The sequence below is a fragment of the Bos indicus genome, chromosome 3, assembly GCF_029378745.1.
Source record: "Bos indicus isolate NIAB-ARS_2022 breed Sahiwal x Tharparkar chromosome 3, NIAB-ARS_B.indTharparkar_mat_pri_1.0, whole genome shotgun sequence".
Lineage (NCBI taxonomy): Eukaryota > Metazoa > Chordata > Mammalia > Artiodactyla > Bovidae > Bos > Bos indicus.
In genome coordinates this window covers 106,090,144-106,113,546 of record NC_091762.1, presented here as the reverse complement: position 1 = coordinate 106,113,546, position 23,403 = coordinate 106,090,144, and the positions used below count along the sequence as shown (strand labels likewise).

Here is a 23,403-nt window from a genome sequence, read left to right as displayed (position 1 = left end):
AAGATGGGTTATTGAACATCTACCTATCTTTAATAATAAGCCTAGTTATAGTAACTACTTTTTGGTAGTCTTCTTTATTCAATTATGCTTTAATGTAAAACCAACTACCAGGGGTTTGTTAAGGTATCCAATAATAAATAGAAAAGCCATTTATTATAAAACCATTGTAGAAAATGCTGTCCATTATATTATGTGGAATCTGTTCCCTCTATTATGTACCATGGGCTGAAATTACTTTTTAGAGTTTGGTATAATAAGAGTTTCTCTCTTGAGGACCTGATCTGTTTCTGTCATTTTTCAAATTTCCCTTAATTTGGCTTCTAGAATCAAATTTAATGACTAGTCCCTGTAGCTGTTAATACCCATGGTTAGCATATTTACTTTCTTCTATCCAGGAATTTGTTTTCTGTGTGATAGGATATATATTATTCCTGGAATGATTGGTAGCCTTTGTAATGTTACAATTTTGGTTTACCTGTGCAAACTTAAGTGTGATGACAGCTTTGATTTTATTTTCACCTGGTCACCTGGTTTCAGGTTTTCTCCTTTTACTTTCTTCACCAGTTGTTTTTAACGGTCAGTGTATTTGATCAATGCAGTATTTGTGCACTTTTAGAGCAAATTCATCAGGCTTAAGTGGCAAGTTAATGTTATAAGCCAGTCAATGTTTGATTGTAAACAACTATTATAATAAGTAACAAGTTGGCTTGACTGTTTCCTTAAGGTGTTTTCTTCAAAATATTTCAGAGACGGGTATATAAAACTACAACTCATGTACCGCTGGAGTTAGGACAGATCATGGATTCAGAAACATTTGAGAAATCTCGACTGTATCAGCTGGATAAAAGTACTTTCAGCTTCTGGTCAGGACTCTATTCAGAGGTTGAAGGCACTGTGAGTACCTTACTTCTTGGAGAGACAATCTCTCAAATTATTTAATACCTTGTAACGTTTATTTTCATTTTTGTGTTCTGTGACACAAAAGAGGGTAGGTACCACACCTACAAGTCCCAGAATACTTTCTTAACCTTTACTGTTGATAGTAATGAGTGGGAGCAAAAGAGGCAGAAACATAACTGTCTATAGACAGTTGAAAATTGTGGAATATGGTAACTGTTACCCTGAGGCCACACAGGAAAAAGGAACCTTACATTGTTAAGTTATTTTTGTAGCAGTTTCAGCTTATCTTCTTGCCTCATTCATGACTCTAACCCATCTTCCACATTGCAGCCCAAGGAATCCTGAAGCACAATTCTGATCATGTTATTCTACGTAAAACCTTTTGCTGGCTCACTGGGGCCACTCACTCATATGTTTCCTTCAGAGTAAAGTCTGAATTTCCTGGCATGATTTAAGGGGTCCTTTTGACTGGGGCATTGCTTACTTGAGCCTCATCTTTTTATTCCTTCCCCCAAATTCTTCCCACTTCTTTATTGTCCATCTCACACCCAGATTGGTTTCTTATGACCTTGAGTCTTTTCACATGCTGGTATCTCTGTCTGGGCTGGCCTTCCTGTCCCCCTTCATCTCCAGTCTTACACTGGGGCCTGATTCCTACTCTTCCACTAGGATCTGAGACATCATATCTTCTAAGAAACTCTTTGAAATTTCCCCATCCCTCAAGTCTGGGTTAGGCAGCATCCCATCATTATTCCCATCAGAGTACTTACTTAGCACATTGTATTGAATTTGCCTGTTTGGATGACAGACTGGTAGTTCCTTAAAGACAGGGTACTTTAAAGTCTTGTTTATCATTTTATACCAAGTATCTGGCATATAATAAGCATATAATTCATATTTACTGAATGAAGTAATGAGTGACAGATAGTTTTTACTTAGTAAAACAGGGCCGGTCTTTCCCCATGCTAAAAGAAGAGAGGCTGTACAGTACCAAGCTGTTTCTCTGTTTTCTTCTTGTGATCTTTCCTGGCCCCTGACCCTGGTACTTTTTTAGCCAATTTTCCTAACTGCCCCTCCACAGATATCTGTATGTCTGTTTCTGTACTGTCTGTGTATATAAAACTGTGCTTTACACATAAAATGAGTAAGATTTCTTCACACCCGCACCCATAAGACTGATTCTTGGTTTTCCACCCCTGAGAACCATGGACCCTGGAGAAGGAAATGGCAGCCCACTCCAGTATTCTTGCCTGGAAAATCCCATGGACAGAGGAGCCTGACAAGCTATGTCCATGGGATCACAAAGAGTTGGACATGACTGAGCAAGTAAACAGCAGGAACAATGGAAAGTGCGTACTGTTGAGGTTTAGAGCTGACTGAACTGCAGTGGCTTGAGTTTGAATTTAAGCTCAATCATACTAGCTTTGTGACCTCAAGCAAGTCATTCAACATTTCTGTGCCTAAAATTTTCCATTAAAATTGTGTGGTAATAATAGTTTCTCATTGATGTGTTGTTGAGAGGATTGAAATTAGTTAATATACATAGGATGCTGAGAACAAGGTCAGATCCACTGTAAATGCTCCGTGAGTGTTGTCTATTGTGTTTTTTATCATCATAGTCATGGTTGTCACTAACCCCCAGAAGTCTTTTATTTATTTACGTTTTTATTATTTTTATTTATTTATTTTTTAAAGACAGATCTGCTACTCTTTATCCATTTATAAAACTTAGTTTAAAACTCAGCACCATTCTGTTATTCTGAAATGTGACTCATTCTATGTATCTATCATATATCTAACTGAGCCAAGACACCATACTCTACTTATTTCATTAGGCACAAAATTAAGTTATATAAGTTAAATTTTGTTGAAGTTTTTAAGAGCTACTATTGATAAATAGTACAATATAGAGTGATATATACATGAATAGAATCCATAAGTTTATATTAATGAAAAATGGGTATATATTCTTTTTTTAAAAAAGACTAGACTGTTTTTTAGAGCAGTTTTAGGTTGACAGCAAAACTGAGTAAAAAGTGCAGACATCCCCGTACACCCTGAGCCCCCACATATGTGCAGAACTCTCCCACTGTCAACATCCTGAGTCACAGTGACACATTCGTTTCAATGGATTAACCTACACTGACACATCGCTATCACTCAGAGTCCATAATTACATTGCCTTGGTGTTTCCCATTCTGTAGGTTTGGACAAAAGTATAATGACAAATATCCGCCATTACTGTACCATACAGAACAGTCTCACTGGCCTGTGCTCTGCCTGTTCGTCCCTGCCTGCCCGCTCATCCTTGGCAACAGCTGATCTTTTTATTATTCCCACAGTTTTGCCTTTTCCAGAATGTCATGTAATTGGAATCTTATAGCTTATAACCTTTTTAGATTGGCTTCTTTCACTTAGTAATAGGCACTCAAGTCTCCTGTGTCTTTTCATGGCTTGATTTTATACTCTTTTTAAGAGAATATTCTGTCGTAATTTCTCCAGAACTCTTTTAGATCCCTCAATATCACTAAGAGAAAGATTCCTAAATTGAAAATAAGGTTTTAGGTACTTTGACTGTAAGCATCTTTGCTGCAAACATTTTCTTCACATAACCAATTGACTGTAAGGCATTTTTGCCATAAAAGATAAAATAATGAAAAATAAAAGAGGGACATTAAAAAAGACATAATGAAGCATGTAAAATTGATACCAAAATTAAGACATTATTGCAAAATGTAGAACTTTGAATGCATTTAAAATGTGTGTGAATTCATGTCAATACTGTGTAATAACTAATATTATTTTGTAAATTGTACATAAGCATTTTTGTCTTCCAAGTCTTTTGTTCATAGTATTGTATACATTTTTTTCTTGTTGATTTGTCTCATTGTTTAGTATTGCACTTTTTCACTAAAACTTATTCCTTTGTTAAGAGAAGTACTGGTTTACAAATCCTAGGATGCATATTTGTAACTGAGCCCTGTATTGCTTTGTTAAAGCCTCTCTACTGTATTTTTTTCTGGTGTATTGTAATATGTCCACTGATAGATGTTCCAAAATTCTATGGGAAATATGGGTTCAACTGTGCACCTTTGAGACCCTCAGTGCTTCTTTCTCCTGTGAAGTAGTGTGTTTCAAAGTAAGAAGCCAATTCAGTAAAGCCATGAATAACATCACTAACTGAAGGTTATGCTAACTAATTTTAGGTAGTTGAAACCAAATTGTCAACCCCCAAACTGTCAACCAGTTGTTTTATCTTTCACAAGAAATTTCTTTACAGCCAGTTGGTTATGCAGTGAAAATGTTTGCAGCAACATATTTAAGGCAAAGAAGCTTATGGCAAAAATACAGACACGTGAAAGTAATTGAGATTGACTACCATAACTGTTTCATCAGTAAAAGAAACCAGCTGTTTGTAGCTTTGTTAAATGATTATAGAATTGTCTATTAAGTCACAAAATTTGCATTGACAAATATGTATTATTAAGACTAGTGTGGTTAGAACCAAGTTGTTAGGAAGCTCTCTAATTTCCTTAAGATTATGGAAAGTGGCAAAGATTCTGGAAGAGGCATTTTAGAAAAATTAATAAATGGTCTGAAAAATAAAATTATATTGCCTTTTGGGGTACACAGTGATTGCTAGTAATTAGTCTTTTCGGAATTGACTTTTTATTATTTTTACTAGTCCAAGCCAAGTTTATTTACTGCGATATTGAAGATTAATATTAAAACTCAGTGCCTTCCAGCCAAACCAGGAAAAATATACATGTGTGATATATGTGAATTGTATCTGGTTTTGGCTAATTTATCTGAAGCATTTCTTCTATTAGAGACATGGTCCAAGTAGGAAATCAGCCTTCAGATGCAAGTAGAGGGGTAGAATTAGACACTGTCCTTTCCCCTCATTGATGTCTGATTCTTTGAAATTCATTCACTTAACCCCTACAAGGCCATTATACAATGACAGGGAAAATATTTTCAGTCTCCTTGGCTGTCACATAAACCATTCTAGGAAAGATGGGTGGTAGCTTGTTTATTGTGCTTAGTGTCCATGGGAATGGCTCAGTTTGTTCTAGGAGATGACAGAGGTTAGGAGAATCCGTATATAGAATGAGAGACCTTTGTAATGTGCTATGGCTCAAACTAGAAGCTGTACTGATGGGCTAAAGCTGGAACAGTAACAGTCATCTTCATAATAATTGTGTGAGTTGTGATTTTCACTTCATATATTGCTTTTATATTTATGGTTTTGTTTGATGTTTACAACAATGCTCTGAGGTTCTAGAAGGGCTTCCCAGGTGGCACTAGTAAAGAACTGGCCTGTTATCGCAGCAGATGTAAGAGACACGGGTTCAATCCCTTGGTCAGGAATATCCTCTGGAGGAGGGCATGGAGCAAGAATACTCCAGTATTCTTGCCTGGAGAATCCCATGGACAGAGGAGCCTGGGAGTACAGTCCATAGGGTCACACAGAGTTGGACATGACTGAAGCGACTTAGCCACACACACACTGAGGTAGAAAGTATATAGGCATTATTATTCTCTTTTTATGGATGAGAAAGCAAAGGCTCAGAGAAATTAAACAGCTTGGCCATATAATGGCCAGGTGACCCTCACTGCCAAATGAGAGAACGGAGTTTCAGACTCTGTTCTTCTGAATCTAAAAAAGAAACCATTCTTGAAACTCTCGGACTGGCAACATGGATATAGTAAATTTATCCTTGGGGAATTAGTAAACTATATTTGCCATTAGATAAGAAGCGTTTTGTGTTACTTTGAAATCCTGTTCTGTTTGAAAGCAAGTTCATTAGTTCCCATTGTGTTGATTAAAATTAATTGGTTTGTAAGCTTTGGTCACAAAGAAAAAGTACAAAAACTAAATTAGACTTTCTTGCTGTGCTACTTTCTACCCAAGGGAACATAAGAGGCCCATGTGACCAATTACAGATGCCACTGTTCACACAAACGTGACAAAGCACCCGGATATAAAATGTCCCCCCTCTCTGAGACGAGCTTTCCCGCTATCTCATAGTGATAGTGAAGTCGCTTAGTCGTGTCCCACTCTTTGCGACCCCATGGACAGTAGCCAACCAAGCTCCTCCATCCATGGGATTTTCCAGGCAAGAATACTGGAGTGGGTTGCCATTTCCTTTTCCAGGGGATCTTCCCGACCCAGGGATTGAACCTGGGTCTCCCGCATTGTAGGCAGACGCTTTACCATCTGAGCCACCAGGGAGGGCCTGCTATCTCATAGTCGTCACTAAAGAGCCCTCTCAAGAAATGGAATGGTTGGGGAGTAGAGTAGGGCAGAGTGGAAAAATTTCAAACTAGCTTCTCTAATTCCTGATCAGTTCTGAGTGAGCAGTTCATCCTCTTTGAGTCTCATTTTTTCTCCTCTTTTAAGATGAGAAGCAGATAGATTAGTATTGTATTTCATATGATTTGTGACAAGGACTGAGTAAGATAATATAAATGAAGCAATTAGTACAGTACTCAACACAAAGCAATGACTTAGTCTTTGGGTTTCTCTGGGCAAGTTACTTTAACATTTCTGAGTGTCAGTCGCCTTATCTATAAGATAGAGATTACTGTGCTCCCTAGCCTGGCTGCTTTTCAAGACTTTAGTGAAATAATATATGTGAAAGCAGGTGACTTGTTTTTCTTGGCATCATTAGTTCTTTTTAAAGGACACCTGTCTATACAGAGAAACTTTATGGTTGGCTGTGTTTTGTTTTTTGTTCCCCAAAGCATGCCAAACAACATTAGCATTAGCTGTTTCCAGATTCATTCAGAGTTCATATTAAAGCTACCCTTGACACTTACTTAAAAGCTGGACTTTTAATCATAGGTGTTCCAGCCTTTTCCCCAAAGCATTATAAATCCTTAATTCTGCATTATTTATTAGTATTGAGAATAGGATGAAGGAAATGCCATTCCAAGTCAATTAGTTCAACAAGTGGAGCATATACCACACAGAGTGGTGCCAAAGCATGTCCTCTGGGAAAATAGTTTATATCCAAGATTGAGTTAGTTAAAATGGAAACGATGGATATAGAGTTAAGGGGGCCTTACTTTTAAAAAGCAGTTTATTAAAATAGTGATTTTCAGACCTTGGTTGTACACCGCATATAACTGGAGACTGACTCTTGGGCCCCTCTCCCAGTTTCTGATTCTGGTTCTAAGGTGGAGCCAGAGACGTATTTCTAGCAGATTCCCAGGCAATGCTGATGCTGTTCCAGAGACCATATTTGAAACCTGTGGTATTATATCAATCCCCTGCATACTGGTAAAACTCCAAAAGATGGGGACTTCTCTCGTGGTCCAGTGGTTAAGAATCTGCCTTGCAGTGCAGGGAATGTGAGTTCGACCCCTGGTTGGGGAACTAAGATCTCACATGCCGCTGGGCAGCTAAGCCCACACAGCATAACTACTGAGCCTGCGTGCCGCAACAAAAGATCCCACGTGCTGCAACTAAGACCTGAGGTAGCCAAATAAATATTTTCAAAAATCTGAAAGATGAATAGATCAAGTATGAGTGAGATAGTGGAAAACAGGAATGCTCTAATGGGAGTATAATTTGGTATAAACACTTTAGAGAACAGGCTGATAATACCAAATAAAGTTAAAACTCACCACATATGGATCTAAAAAGATGTAGAGTGTAAAAAGCAAGTTGTAGAATGATAAATACAATATGATCTCATTTATATATATTCTTAAAAAGCATAGGTAAACCACTATATTAGGCTTCCCTGGTGGCTCCAGTGGTAAAGAATCCTCCTGCCAGGCAGGAGAGGCAGGTTTGATCTCTGGGTTGAGAAGATCCCCTGGCAAAGGAAATGGCAGCCCACCCCAGTATTCTTGCCCAGGAAATCCCATGGACAGAGTAGCCTGGCAGACTACAGTCTATGGGGTCAGACAGAGTCAGACATGACTTAGCAATTAAACAATACCACTAGCACCAAACCACTATGTTATTTATGGATACATATATAAAAATGGAAAGTGGATTGGAAGGACACCTGTGCAATATATGATAATGCCCCAAATTCTCAAAGCCACAAGGAACCATGTCTGAATGGATGGGAATATTGTGCTTCTGACCAAGGAGTGTGATCATTGTGTTTCCAAGGTTTCATGGTGAAAAAACAAGATATTGACTCCTCTTGGACAAAATGCTTCCACAAACTTGGTATCTGTTGTGAGAAGTCATGTTTTGTAAGCATATATTCTTTTCACATTTTTGAAAACTGCTCCCTCATTCATATGTCTTGTTGGTTTGGTGAATATCTCTGTTCACTTTATCTGCTCAAGACAAAGGGTGGTGCTGAGAAAGGGGCCTACTCCTGTGAAACCCTGATTCCCACCTCAGGATTCTCTTTTTCCTTATCCAGAGATGGCTCTGATAGCCTATTCTGTCCCCCAGTTTGGTAGGTGGACATGTTTAGTTACACCAATACTAATACTTTGTTCTAACCAAGAGAGCTGTTTCCTTTCAAGGAGAAGCCAGTTATGGAGCCATAGAGCCTGGCCTAAATCCCATTTCTGTCACTCGTAGGAGTTTTGATAAGTTGACTCAGTCATTCTAAGCTTAGTTCCTGATTCTTAAGGTCTTTTGTGGTCTTTTGACAAAAGTTTTTTTTTTTTTTTTTCTCTCTCTCTCTAAACAGCTTTATTGAGATAAAATAACATATACAATTCATCCATATAAAATGTATAGGTGAAAAACTTTTGCTTAACAGTCTAACCTTAGTATCTCAGTTGGTTTCTATTTGTCTAAATGTGTGTTTTATCCTAAATAAGATAGGTCTCTCTCTCTCTTTTTTTTTTTAACATACTCTCATATGGTAGTTTCTGCTGCTGCTGCTAAGTCGCTTCAGTCGTGTCTGACTCTGTGCGACCCCATAGACGGCAGCCCACCAGGCTCCCCGGTCCCTGGGATTCTCCAGGCAAGAACACTGGAGTGGGTTGCCATTTCCTTCTCCAGTGCATGAAAGTGAAAAGTGAAAGTGAAGTCGCTCAGTCGTGTCCGACTCTTCGCGACCTCATGGACTGCGGCCTCTACCAGGCTCCTCCGTCCATGGGATTTTCCAGGCAAGAGTACTGGAGTGGGGTGCCATCGCCTTCTCCAATGGTAGTTTCTAGTACTGCTTAAATGTGACCAACATATGCTTTGTTTTACAGCTTATTCTTCTCTTTGGAGGAATTCCGTACCTTTGGAGAGTCTCTGGGCGCTTCTGTGGTTATGCTGGCTTTGGACCAGAATATGAGGTATGTCATTCATTAGCATATATTTGTCAGTCTTTTCTTCTTCCTTGGCCAGCTTTCTACTCAAGTTAATTTTTTGGCTTCTACCTAATGAAGGGTTCTCTGTGTAGTTCTCATCCACTTACGTTAAGATAATATACATTACTGTAGTAAACTCCAGAATTTCAATGGCTTATCACAGTAGTTTATTTCTCAATGACATAATAGTCCAGTGTGAGTATTTTGGGAGTCAACAGGTGACATCCTTTTATGTGGTAAGCCAGAGGCCCAGTCTCTTCTTATATGGCTCTGCCACTCCCTAAGTGCCCCTATGTTCTCTTCATCCAACAGGCAGAAGGAATGGAGGGTGGAGAAAGTGCATCCCCTTCTTAACCTCCTTGTCTCCGAAGTGATACCTGTCCTTGGCATTCACATTTCTTTGGTGAACCAGTCATTTAGTCTCAGTTGCAAGGGAGCTAGGTAATGTAGCCTCTGGGTAGGCAGCTGATTCTTAGAAACTTCTTTCTGCAATCAGTGAAAAGTAAAGCATGAATTTTGTTGAACTTATGCTAAGCAGATCCCTGTGCTACACATGTATAGCAGATACTTTCAACAGAGACAGAATGTATCTCCTAGTATCTCCACTGAGCTCCTTGAGTTGGCGGCCCACTTCTGGGAATTCTAGGTACAGTGTTGGAATCAAAGCCTTAGACCTGAGACTTTGCCTATAATGGATGCTGGGACACTGTTTTTGACTTTTTCTTGGTAATTGGTCTGTTCTCTCCTTCCTGTTTATATGAAATGATGCATTTCTTCAACATGACATGTATAGGTACCTTGGGCTTTAATTCAGCTCATCCTGTGTCCCTTTTTGTATACCATTTTCTAAGGAAGCCAAACTCTTTTAAGACCTCCTCTTCCTGTGATATCTCTGTATTTTTGTAGACATGTCCTGACCTGCCATTGCACTATTGCTGTTTAGTTGCTTGTTCTCTGCATTGTTTTGTAAACAGTTTAAGGTGGTTTTCTGTAAACATGGCTGGTTCCTAAGAGGCCTTCTTTGACCACTTTCAGCTACGATGTCATCCTTCTGGCACTCTTCAGTGAAGCACATCGCCTTATTTTATTTTCTTTACGAATGCATTTACCACTGTCTGCATTTATCATTACTGTCTGAGCCACCAGGGAAGCCCTCCATTTATCTTATTGTTTATTTGTTTACTTTTGATCTATCACCCTGACAAAACTTTTAGGTTATAAGGGGACAGAGACCTTACATATTTTCTTCACTGCTGTGACTTGTGCCTAGAACAATGCTAGTCACAGAGTAGGTACTTCATAAATATTTGTTGAATTAATGAACCCAATCTATATACATACATATAAAAATATTCCTTACCTTAACAGGAAGTTTTTTATATAATGTTCTTAGACATTATCTTTGCATTTAACAATGTTTTAGAGCTCTCTTTCTGTCTGTGTATATAAATCTTCATTTTCTTTGATGGGTGCCTGGTACTGGCAGCAGTCCTCACTCAGCACCATTCTGATATACACACATTTCCGTTTCCTTGGTTTAGTTAATAACACCAGCCCCTCAGCAGTTTCGAATTTCACTTACCACAATATGTTATGTGCATAACTGCATAAAGTACGAGTTCCCTGCTAGCTCTTCAGTTCACAAATCACTGTGCAAATAACAGATGCTCATACAGTGACTGATCACATCACTCTTCAAATTCTGCCGGTGGCTGGTCACTGCCCAACTGCTGTTCAGTGATTCAGAGTGTGCAGTTGTGTTGTCTCCTGTCTCCCAGCTATAAACCCACATGACATTTCACAAAGATGGATCACTGAAAGAGGGAATTGGCCAACAAAGATGAGAGTATAGGGACTTCCCTGGTGGCCCAGTGGTTAAGAGTCTGCCTTCCAATGCAGGGGACTTGGGTTCCTGCTCTGGGAAGATCTCACATGTCACGAAGCAACTAAGCCTGTGTGTGACACGACTGGAGAGCCCATCTGCTCTGAAGCCCATGTGCTGCAACTGGAGAGAAGCCTGCAGGCTGCAACAAAGAGCCTGTGTGCCACAGCTAAGACCTGATGCAGCCAAATGAATAAATACTTAAAAAAAAAAAAAAGAAAGTAAAGAAAGATTGGTATTGAAATTCACATCTAATGTACATGGTATAGAAGAAAGAGCTGATCAAATTCTTACCTAAAACAGCTCTTCTTGGTTTATGTTTTTTCACAGTGTATAAAGTATTAAAATACCTCTTTCTTGGATCCCAATAGTCCTTATTATATACATGATATTCTTATTTTTGCCAGTTGGACAGGGAGAAAACAATATTGTACTATTATTTCATATAACTTATTGTTGAATGGAAAAGTCAGTAATGAAGCAGCATATGAAAGTAAAAGTATGTGAATATCCATACAGATTTTTCATATAACTAGTGTCCTAGTGATGAATATTTAAGTTGGTTCAGTTTTTCTTGATTGCGTATAGAGGTGTCCATTGTTGCAGACAGGTTTCACATCTCTAAGAAACCTGAACTAGTGCATACCAAAATTTGAAAAGTAGTTTCCTCTGGAGAGAATTTTGGCAATTTTTATTTCCTTATTTTTGCTTATCTCTTAAAATTCAGTAGTAAGCATGTACTTCTTATATAATGAAGACCAATTTCTTCACTAAAAAAAGAAGAAGAGGACTAAGTGGACCTCAACATATCCTTAGGCATAGGTAGTGTGTTTTTCGACAGGACTTTCTGCTTTCCGGGATTCCCTGATAGCTCAGTTGGTAAAGAATCTGCCTGCATTGTGGGAGACCTGGGTTCGATCCCTGGGATGGGAAGATCCCCTGGAGAAGGGAAGGGTTATCCACTCTAGTTAACTGGCCTAGAGAATTCCATGGACTGTATGGTCCAGGGGGTTGCGAAGAGTCAGACACGACTGAGTGACTTGCACTCACTTTTCTGCTTTCAAGAATACCAACAAGTGGTCTCATAATTAGTGTCCTTACTTTTTGACAGTGAGATTTGGCCCAACCTTTTCCAGCAAGTGCTCAACTTAAAGACTCAGAACGCTCTAGAGTTCTGTTGCCACGTTATGAATATGAGCTGTAATGAGTAGGTTCATCTCAGACAAGAGGTGAAGTGTGCCATCAGGCCATTTTGGTCTGGATCACTCTACCCTCATGGCACAGGACTTTATAATATTCTGTGTCCTGGAACCTTAAGTTATTCACTTATGGCGCTAGAGCCCAGATCATGTTGCCTTTGAGAAGCTATAAGTCAAAACCCTTTCCCCTCACTGCCCAGTAGATCTTGTTTCTAAGATATTTTCTCCTTTCTGAGTTAGAATTAGGGTTCTTCTGAGAAAAGTCCTGGGTGTTTCTGTATACTCCAGTTTTCCCAGTGTGACTGTCACACCTCCTTTTTTCAACTAAAGTATTAATATCTTCCTCAACTCAATCATTTTTCTAAATGCTAGCTTACAGTTATCTGTTAGGAGTAGAAGGGTCTTAGAAAAGAGTAGTGAAAAGTAGCATTTTGGGATTGGATTATGAAAATCGTTAAAAGCATAATGAGTTTGCAGTCTTTTAGAGCCCTTACAAATTTTTTAAGTAGAGAAGTGGCATTTTAGATTCATCTGAGGTGTGTGTAGGATGGATTAGAAGGGGAGGGATTGATAATAGGCAGGGAATGGTGCCGGCTGTTTTAGTGTTTAAGGCAAAATCATTTAAAACACCCTTGGAATCTTAGTGTTTAAGGGGGAAATAAGCCCAGTGATTAGGGAATTAGACCTATATTAATTAATTATTTGGCTACATCACACGCAGGATCTTTTTTGTAGCACCCAGACTCTCTAGTTGTGGCACATGGGCTCTGGAGCTTGTGGCCTTCTGAAGTTGCAGCAAGCATATCCTGTACCAAGATTACATTATGCTCTGTTATTTAATATGGTTATATTTTTTGAAGATGGAATTCTGACTCAGTAGTTTTGAAGAAGGTCCTGGAATCTGTTTTGTTTGTTTTTAAAAAATATCTCATTTCCCATTTGGGGACAAATGCTGAAATAAATCACCTGCATGTTGTAGCCAAATCTCCTTTCTTCCTCTTCCCTTCTCCCTTTTTCTATGTTTAGAAACACAGTGGCTGCATCTTTACTAACAAATCACATATGCTTTGGTGGTATACTCCCATTTAAAAGAATTCCGTTTTAAGGGCTACCCTGGTGGCACATTGGATAAGAATCTGCCTGCCAGTGTAGGAGACACAGGTTTGATCCTAGTCCAGGAAGATCTCACATGCCTTGGGGCAACTAAGCCCAAGTACCGCAACTATTGAGCCTGTACTCTCGAGCCAGTGAGCTGCAACTACTGAGCTACCTGCAGCTGCTGAAGCCTGCAAGCCCTATAGCCTGTGCTCCATAAGAGAGGCCACTGCACTGAGAAGCCCACACACTGCAACTGGAGAGTAGCCCCTGGTCACGGCAACTAGAGAAAAACCCACGTGTCAGTGAAGACCCAGCACAGCAAAGAATTAATTAATTTTTTTTAAAAGAAAGAATTCAGTTGTCCACTGGGGAGTAAGAGGGAAAGTGCTAATGTGGTGGGAGGGAAAGAGAGGGTTCTGTTTGCTTCATTGCCCTTTCCCCTTCCCCACAAGTCCCTTTATGCTAATTAGTCCTTGTCCGCCACTATCATAGGAAAACATTTGTGAAGAGAAATGAGGCAGTTCTTAGCTTTTGATTTCCTGAGGATCTGTTGTAAAGGCAATGAAAGGAATCCTTGAGAACAATTGTCTCTCTTGGATTCGGGCTCTGTGAAAATTTCAGCACATTCTGCCCCACCTGCCCTGGCCCAGCTTTTCAGATGCTCCATTATGTTTCTCCAGGCCCATCATCTTGTCATCTTTCACTTTCAGGATGCTCTTTTCTTTCTCCTTGCTTTTACAAATTCTGTGGAATTCCTCTTTGTCTCTTCTGTTCCACTAATTTATCTCTTTCTTCAGAGTAGCACTCCCAGTCTCATCAGCTTTGTAGCCTCTTGAATTCATCAGCATATGTGGCTGTCTCTCACTTTTAAGTTCTTTTAACCATTTTGTCTGTGTGACTTCAAGTTAACTTTCATATGCTGCCTGTGTAATTAAAGAAGTATTTTATTGCCCTCCTATCTTACAAATAAGCCCTGAGGGTAGAGGTGATGTTTTAGACCTTGTGTTACCCATAGAATCAAGCACATTGAGTTATAGTAAGTACTTAGTGTATACTCATTGATTTGTTCCCTACTAATTTGTTTGAGGAATGAATTAATATTAAAAAACTGCCTTTTTTCCTCTTGTGTTTAGATCACTCAGTCCTTGGTGTTTCTGCTGTTGGCTACACTTTTCAGTGCATTGACTGGTTTGCCTTGGAGTCTTTATAATACTTTTGTGATAGAAGAAAAGCATGGTTTCAATCAACAGGTAAAATAGAGAATACAATGTTCTCTTTTCAGTGTGAAGCTCATTTGTACTTCTGTCCTCTGCTGGTAGTAATTAAAACATAATTTTCTGTTTTGGAGAAGGAAATGGCAACCCACTCCAGTATTCTTGCCTGGACAATCCCATGGACAGAAGAACCCTGCCAGTCCATGGGGTCACAAAGAGTCGGACACGACTGAGTGACTAACAACAACAACAATTTGCTATTTTACAGCATGAATTAATCTAGAAAAAGGGAACTGCAGATATGGTAAAGATCATAGTTTAAGGTCTTGCCATAAACTCTTCTACTACTAACATCTAGTGTTTTTCAGCTGCTGCTGCTGCTAAGTCGCTTCATTCGTGTCCAACTCTGTGCGACCCTAGAGACGGCAGCCCACCAGGCTCCGCCATCCCTGGAATTCTCCAGGCAAGAACACTGGAGTGGGTTGCCATTTCCTTCTCCAATGCATGAAAGTGAAAAGTGAAAGTGAAGTCGCTCAGTCATGTCCGACTAATAACATTTAAATAAGTTCATTTTAAACTGTAAAATGCAGGGCATTGACTTATTCTCTTAGGCCACCTGTTGTCATATAGTCTTTATATGACTGCCTTTTCATTTTTAAAATTGCTTTAATAATGTATCCGTTTTATTCACTCATTATTTTAAAAGCAGTTTCTCAGTTTCTTGTGATGACTTTTTATTTTTTCAGACTTTGGGGTTCTTCATGAAAGATGCGATCAAGAAATTTGTTGTGACTCAGTGCATTTTATTACCTGTATCTTCACTTCTACTTTACATTATTAAAATTGGGGGAGACTATTTTTTTATTTATGCCTGGCTGTTCACGCTAGTTGTGTCTCTGGTGAGTGAAATCTTTGTTTCGATTTTCTTTTACAAAGTGTACCTTGGTGAGATAACTGTGATTTAATCTTTGTTAGCATCTATATGGTTCTTAAGAAGCAGAAGAAATATAAATAGGTGCTCATATAAATTCCCTTTTTGTTTTCTGCTTTTAGCTATAGAAATAGGAGAGCTGACTCTGACCATAGATTTTCCTCTCCTTATACTGACTCTTACAGATTCTAGAAGCTAGTTGTTAGTTACTTTTAATTATCCAGTTGTCAGGCATTTTGGGGCTGTGCATTTGTGAGTTGCCACCAGAGTGATGACTGACAATTTTGATGACCCTTGACTGAGCTCCAGTGTCTAAAAACCGTGGATATTTTGAAGAGAGAACAGATGTAAGTGGGATAAGAAGAAGAAAGCATAACTGTATTTGCTTTCTTCTGCGCTCCTTCCCCGCATTTCCCTTCCTCCTTCTTCCCTTTTCCCTCTACGTCTTCTTCTCCGTCCCCTGTGCCCCTCCCTTTTCCCTGTCTCCTCCCTTTTCTTTCCCCAGCTCCCTCTTCTTCCTTCTCAGCCTCCTCCCTCTCCTTCTTCCTTTCCTCTCCCCCGTTATCCCTGCCTCCCGTGTTCTTTTCCTCTTCTCTTTCCCAAATTCTAAACTGCTTCATGGCGCAAACACTATGTACAACCCAATCAAAATGCTCTAGTAACAGCCCCCAGAAAATACACCTATCAGCTCTTCAGCTGCACTCGTGATGAGGTTACCGTGATGCTCACCGTTTCACTTCCAGCCAGTGGATTATAACTGCAAAACGGGTGCTAGTTGGACTTACAAATATATGTTGTATGGCTAATTGAAACAAGAGGGGAGAGAGCACAAAAAATGCTCCCAAAATGCTTAAAGAAGTGCTGTTTCAGCCAGTGTGTACAATTGTGAACTGCAAGTCATTAGTGTTAGCAGGCAGATTAAGCTCTAGTAGTTCTTTTTTTAGCGAACACTTCAAGTCTATTATGATTACCCTGAAAGAATTCCAAGTTATGATGGGCTTATGAAGTGTCAGAAATACCCAAGATAGTTTTGAACAGACCATTTGGTTTCTTAATTATTATCATCTAGGGACTACTCATTTTGATTTATTTCATCAAACGCATATTAAGTGCTTACTGTCTGGTACCGTTTGGGGCTGGGAATACCAGAACAAATAAGATAAGGTCCCTGTTTTCAGGGCTGGGAATTACATAATTGTTTTTGTATTGAATTTGTATAGTGAGTCGTTTCTCTTTAAGGACATAATCAGGTTGTTCTAACATTTGCTTTTCAGGTGCTTGTCACCATCTATGCTGATTACATTGCCCCTTTATTTGACAAATTCACCCCTCTTCCCGAGGGAAAGCTGAAACAAGAAATCGAAGTCATGGCGAAGAGTATTGACTTCCCTTTGACTAAGGTGTATGTTGTTGAAGGTAAGGCTCCCTGGGGTAAGAAGGTTTTATTTGAGTAATTTGTTTTAGTTGAATACTTTATTCTTAAAACTTTAATAAAAGAGCATGTCAGTTGGTTTTGGGGGGGGTTGTTTGTTTTTGTTATTTAAAGATTAGGATTTTCCATTTTGGCTTTTGAAGATTTATAAGAATTGATACCATAGTCCAGGGATAGAAACTGGTGGCCTGATGCCAAATCCTGCTCTTGCCTCTAGCTGTGTTTGTTTGGCTTTACAGTATTGTTCATTCGGGGCCAAGGCCTTTTTCACTCCTTGTTATGTCATGATACTAGACTGATTTATTCACTTCTGCTGCCTACCTGGCTTCTTTAGGTAATGGAATTGGACTCTGGCTTTGGATTCAGATCCCATTGGCACTGGTTTGGGGGCTTGGAAACAAAACCAGTGTTATTGGCTTTATCTCCCCCAAGACTTCCAGTGTTCACCTGCAAATTACCCAAGGCTGGTACCACTGAGTACTTTATATTAGTTATATTCTGCTTTTCTGATGACTGCTTTTGAGAGTTAAGCCATCTACGTTAGCTTGTGTAAGACTACTAAAGTCTCAAGGAGTCTTTCATCAAGGAAAGATGAATTAACAGTAACCAGAAGAGTAAAGAAATCTTAGACATTTGGTGGCCAACTGAAGGCACAGTTGGAACGTGTCTATGGGGAAATGGTAGAAAAATAAACCAATGCATACTACTTCTTTAGCCTCTGAGATTATTATTCTTTTAATTAATATTAAACTAGTAGCACAATGATGAGTATATTAGAACAATCTCTGAGGCACTTTTACTGAGGGAGCAACCTAAGTTGCCGACCACTTAAGTTATAATCAGAAAATGTGAATGCTAATGCTATGGCAATAGAGGTAATTGAGAAGATATGTGAAATATACTATCAGTACTATATGATTTTAGCTGAAATAGAGAAGGCTTTATGGAGGGTTATATGGGACTTTACGGGAAAATCAAGATTTGAGTAGTGGGGGTAGCATTTCAGAGGTCAGGTTGTGGAGCCAACAGGCTTGGGTTTAAATTCTAGTTCTATGACACAGTCCCTTTTTTACTTTAGGGCACTTACCTCTGCTAAACAGAAGTTACTCATCTGTAATGCATATTTTTGTTGTTGTTAATAATGGTAACAATCCTCAAAAATATTTTGAGTGAATGAATGTTGTCACTAACAGTAGCAACACATATTATGGATTTGTAAACTGAAAGGAAAAACCAAGTGAAAAACCAGTAGTCTTGCTCTCAGAAAACATCAGAGAGCAGGTACTGCACAGAGAATTAAACTGGTGTGAAGTGACGAAGAATGGCTGAGTAGATGCTTTAGATTAGGTCATTAGACAAGACTTCTCCAAGCAAATGAGTTTAAACTGAGATCTGAAGGAAGGAGCCATCCATGGGGAGACTGTCCAGAGCTTGATATTTTCAAGAAAAAAGTCCAGTGTGGCTGCCGCATGGCAGGAAAGTGTTTTGACATAAAATCTGAGACATAGGCAAGAGTCAGACCACATAGGCCTTTGTAAATCAGGGTAAGAATCTTGAATTTTCAGTCCACAGATAAAGCTATGGAAGGTTTTAGGCAGGAAAGTGACATGGCCTTGGTTTTTACTTTTTAACCTATCTTAGGTTGCTATATAGAGAAGTTGGTAGGGAGGCTAGAGTAGAAGCAGTGTGAGCAGTCAGAAGGCTGGTGCCATTCAGGAGGAGAGAATGGTTATTAGACTAGAGTAGTCTATCCTGATGGCTCAGTGGTAAAGAATCCACCTGCCAGTGTAGGAGACCTGGGTTCGATTCCTGGATCAGAAAGATTCCCTGGAGGAAGAAATAGCAGCCCACTCCAGTATGCTTGCCTGGGAAATCCCATGGACAGAGGAGCCTGGTGGGCTACAGTCCATGGGGTTGCAAGGAATTGGACACAATTTAGCGACTGAACCTCAACAACAGTAGTAATTGATGGAGAGAAGTGGGTGTATCAGGGATGTGTTTTAGAGGTAGGGTTGATGGAACTTGATAATAGATGACATGTAAAGGAATAAGAGAGCAAGAGACCTCAAAGATAATGACTTAGATTTTTGGCCTAAATGATTGGATAAATGATAGGCTACTGAGATGGGAAAAAACTGGGAGAAGAACAAGTATGTGAGAGTTGAAGTTCTGCTAGGTGTGTTATAATTTGAGATACCTATTGAATATTGTACCAGAGTTCTACAAGCAATAATTAGTTGCAAGTCAGCCATAGAAACCAACTATGGTTAATTTAACGTGAAAAATTCCTTGTTGAAACAATATTTGATAAGTCACAAGATCACAGGAAAGTTAAATTTGCCAAACTTGGTAAATGGGCTCTTCACTGGGAGACTAGGAACTCAGAATCACCCTGAAGAACCAGTCTGGTGAGGACACTGCTGTTGGAGTTTAGCAGTTTGCATCTCTAACACCCTCCCACTAGCACCTGCAGAATTAATTTCTCACTGCCCTGCTTCCTCGTGTAATTAGCTACTATTCAGAGTCCCCAGTGGGTGCATCTGATGGACTGAGCCAGGGCACTGGGCTAGCTGTCAGGAGTGCTGGGGAAGCAGATATCCAGCTTTTTTGGATTTCTTAAATGAGAAGCAATCTCTCACAAGGCTTGCATGATGCCAAATTCCCTAAATTCTGCAAGGGGATTCTAATACTGGTCAGGGAGAAAATGACACATGAGAATATAAACAACAAAGATGCACTATAGACATCCTTGTGGAGATGTAGGCTTGTCAAATAGGCAGCTGGATATGAGTCCAGAGTTCTAGGGAGAGGCCAGGGCTGGACATAATGGTCTGGAAAGTATCTGGCATGTAGATACTTCCATGGATGAGGGCATTCAGAGAAGAGAAGGGGGCTCAGGTCAGGGTCAGCTGAGGGGGAAGAGTGGGCAAAGGAGGCTGAGGAGGAGAGACCACTGAGGTAGGAAGAAAATGAGGAGAAGATGGTGTTTCTATTGGGATAAGAGAAGAAAGTGTTTCAAGGAGGGAATGCTCAACTTTATCAGATGCTGCTGAGAGGTTGATTAAGATAAGACATCATAAACAAAAGATAAAGAGACAGCTGGCAGTGCCGTACAATCACATAGGACATTTTGGTGTTCAGAATTCTCAGATATGTTACTTCATACCTCAAATGGTACGATAAATCTATTCAGTAAACAAGCATTATTGAATAAATGCTACATGCAAGGCACAGTGATACAAGAGCTTATGGTCTTAAACTTCAGTGAGTATAAGAATTCCCTGGAGAATCTGTTAAAAGATTCCTTGGCCCCATTCCCAGACATTTTGACTTATTGGATATTTCTACTGTTTATGTCTAACAAGTACCTGTAGGTGATTTTGGTGTAGGCATTCTTTGGGCCATACTTTGAGATCCTTGGGCCAGTGGGAGATACTAAGACATTAATTTTGTTTTGCTTATCTGCCTATTTCCATAGATAACTTCAGGTAACTTCTAAGAAATATTTTTAAATTAATTCAAAAATTAGGAAAGATAGAAATATAAGATGCAGATACACAACTTTCCAGATGCTAAGATCCTATATCATTGATAAAATTGGACCACATGTTTGGCTCTTAACTTCCAGGCAATCAAACCAAAAAGTCCTAGCCTCATATCATAAACAGGAAAATAAAGCTTAAAGAAATTAAGAAAGTTTCTTGCATTTATACAATTAATACATGGCAGAGCCAAGATTGGAACTTAAAGTTTATTGTTAACCAGTAAATTCACTGCACATGACAGAACATAAAATATAATGAAAATAAAGAAAAATATAAAGAAGAAAATAAATATCAACCATAGTTTAGCTACTGTTAGCCACTGCTAAAAATTTAGGGCTTTTTTTCTAGTTGATTTTAAGATAGTTTTAATTTTTTCTGATTAAATAAGTATATTTACTTTAAAAGCTTTGGAAGAGAAGAAAGTGTAAAGGAGGGAACAAAAATCCATGTTTCTATAAGCCAGTGATAAACACTTCAGTATTTTAATATATTTCTTAATAGGCTTGTGTTAGGCTTTTCTATTTACATGTACATTTTTTCACAACAGTAATGGAACTTTGTATACACGAAGTTTTATATCCTTTTCAGTATGTTGGTGAGCTTTTCCTATCTTGTTAAAATATTTTAAAAGTATAGTTTTTTTCTGGCTGCTTAAAATTCCAACTCATAGCTTTATCATAATTGAATCATTCCACGACCATTGGATATTTAGGCTTTATTTATTTATTGTTAGAAAGCTGCAACGAGCATAAATATTTGTTATTATGACTGAAGAGAAACAGACACTCTCCACTGCTGGTAGTGATTTATGTTGATATAATATTCTTCAGGTATTAAACAATTTGAAAATGTTAACGTCCTTTCCAGTAATTCAGTTTCTAGGCATCTCTCCAAAAGACCCCAGACTTTTTAATTATTTTCCATGCTTTGAACTGTCTTTTCCTTAGGATCTAAACGCTCTTCCCACAGCAATGCTTATTTTTATGGCTTCTTCAAGAACAAGCGAATAGTTTTGTTTGACACTCTACTAGAAGAGTATTCTGTACTAAACAAAGACATCCAGGAGGAGTCTGGCATGGAACCCCGCAATGATGGAGAAGGGGACAGTGAAGAAATAAAAGCTAAAGTTAAAGTGAGTTCTTCTTTTCCTAAGAGACCCTGGCTTAGTTTTTATAAACAGTTTCTGTGACAGCTCAAAATAACCTTAATTTCTATGTAGTGAGTGTTGAACTCAGGGAGACTATCAAATAAAAATATAACTGCCCCTTTATAATTGTGGTATTTGGGAAAGAATATCACTGTTGTTACATGTTAACTATCTTTCAAGCTTTCACAGAATGTTCACAAGTATAAGATAGGAAAATTTGTATGATTATAAACTGTTTTTAAAACAGGGACTTTATATATAATTCCTGATATGTTTATGATTGAAGAATTCCCACAGACAAGATAAAGAGGAGATAATAATCATCTCATTTTTAACTTCACTGAGAATGTAGTAATTATAGGCTTTGGTGATGGAGAGACTTAAATCTGAATCCTGTTGTCATTTAGTAGCTGTGCATTTTGGAGTATACTGTGTAACTTGGTCAGTTTTCTTTTGTTTGCTTAACAAACATTTATGAATTGTAAACTCTGCTGCGATACTTTCTTTGGAATTCAGAAACGAATAGGGAAACCTTGCTGTCAAGGAGCTTATAGTCTAAAGGGGAGAAAGTCATACAAGCACAGCTCCATATGGTAGCAGCAGCAGCAAAGCTATATATACTGGATGCAGTGATAGCATAAGAGAAGAGATTTCTTTAATCTGACCTTATAGTCTGAGAAAGCTTCTTCTGAATCTTCTAGATGAGGTCAACTGATGGTAATTAGCAAAATCTAATGGCACCCCACTCCAGTACTCTTGCTTGGAAAATCCCATGGACGGAGGAGCCTGGTAGGCTGCAATCCATGGGGTCGCTAAGAGTCGGACACGACTGAGCGACTTCACTTTCACTTTCATGCATTGGAGAAGGAAATGGCAACCCACTCCAGTGTTCTTGCCTGGAGAATCCCAGGGACGGGGGAGCCTGGTGGGCTGCCGTCTATGGGGTCGCACAGAGTCGGACACGACTGAAGTGACTTAGCAAAGTATACCAAGACTAAATGGGGAAGGGGAGACGGTGATAAGAAAACAATATATGTTTAATCAGAAACAGTCTCTAGTAGTTGCATATGTGATGGGACGTGTCATCGGCTTTGATGGCATTCAGAGATGATTTGAGATCTGTGTAACTGTGCAAATAAGTTAAGCTCTCTAAATCTTTGATTTCTTAACTGATAGACAATGCCAGCAGGGGCTCTCATCTTGAAACTGTTGACATCTTGGACCAGATAGTTTTTCACTGTGGGAGGCTGTCTTGTGCCTCATGAGATGTTTAGCAGCATCCTTGGCCTCTCCCTACCAGGTGCCAGTATCAGTCCCTCCTTTCCCAGCAATTGTGACAATGGAAAATGTCACTAGATATTCCCAGATGTCCCCAGGGTTGGGAAAGAGGAGGCAAGATCACTGCTAGTTGAAAAACACTGAGATAAAGATGCCTACCTTTTAGGGTTGTGAAGATTAAATGAAATAATACATGAGAAAAACCTGTGTACTCTGAGTACCAGTAGAAAAAACTGTTATCATTGAGCATCTGTTTTGATTTTAAAGAGATGGTCTAATAGAGTGCCTGGACTGTTATAAATATCTAGATGGAACAAAATGTGAAGGGGTTAAATAGCATTGGATGAGGGTTAACTCTTTGGATTGTATTTTTTTTTTAATAGATTTATTTTATCAGGCTATTGGGATAAAAGTCATTTTGGTCTGACCAAGGATCATAGGATTTTAAGCTAGTAAGAGCTCTTAAGGTCATCTTATAGATAGGAAAACTG

The 23,403-nt window shown here is 39.0% G+C and overlaps 1 protein-coding gene across 1 annotated transcript in view; it reads left to right on the top strand.

The window, feature by feature from the left end:
* The window catches only part of ZMPSTE24 (zinc metallopeptidase STE24), a 43,601-nt gene that overhangs the window by 1,402 nt on the left and 18,796 nt on the right, over positions 1-23,403 (top strand). Inside the window, exons 2-7 of the mRNA XM_019957743.2 lie at positions 748-894; positions 9,085-9,171; positions 14,499-14,615; positions 15,326-15,478; positions 16,785-16,926; positions 21,435-21,619. Of these exons, the coding sequence (XP_019813302.2) occupies positions 748-894; positions 9,085-9,171; positions 14,499-14,615; positions 15,326-15,478; positions 16,785-16,926; positions 21,435-21,619 (831 nt within the window). The remainder of the gene's footprint in view (positions 1-747; positions 895-9,084; positions 9,172-14,498; positions 14,616-15,325; positions 15,479-16,784; positions 16,927-21,434; positions 21,620-23,403) is intronic.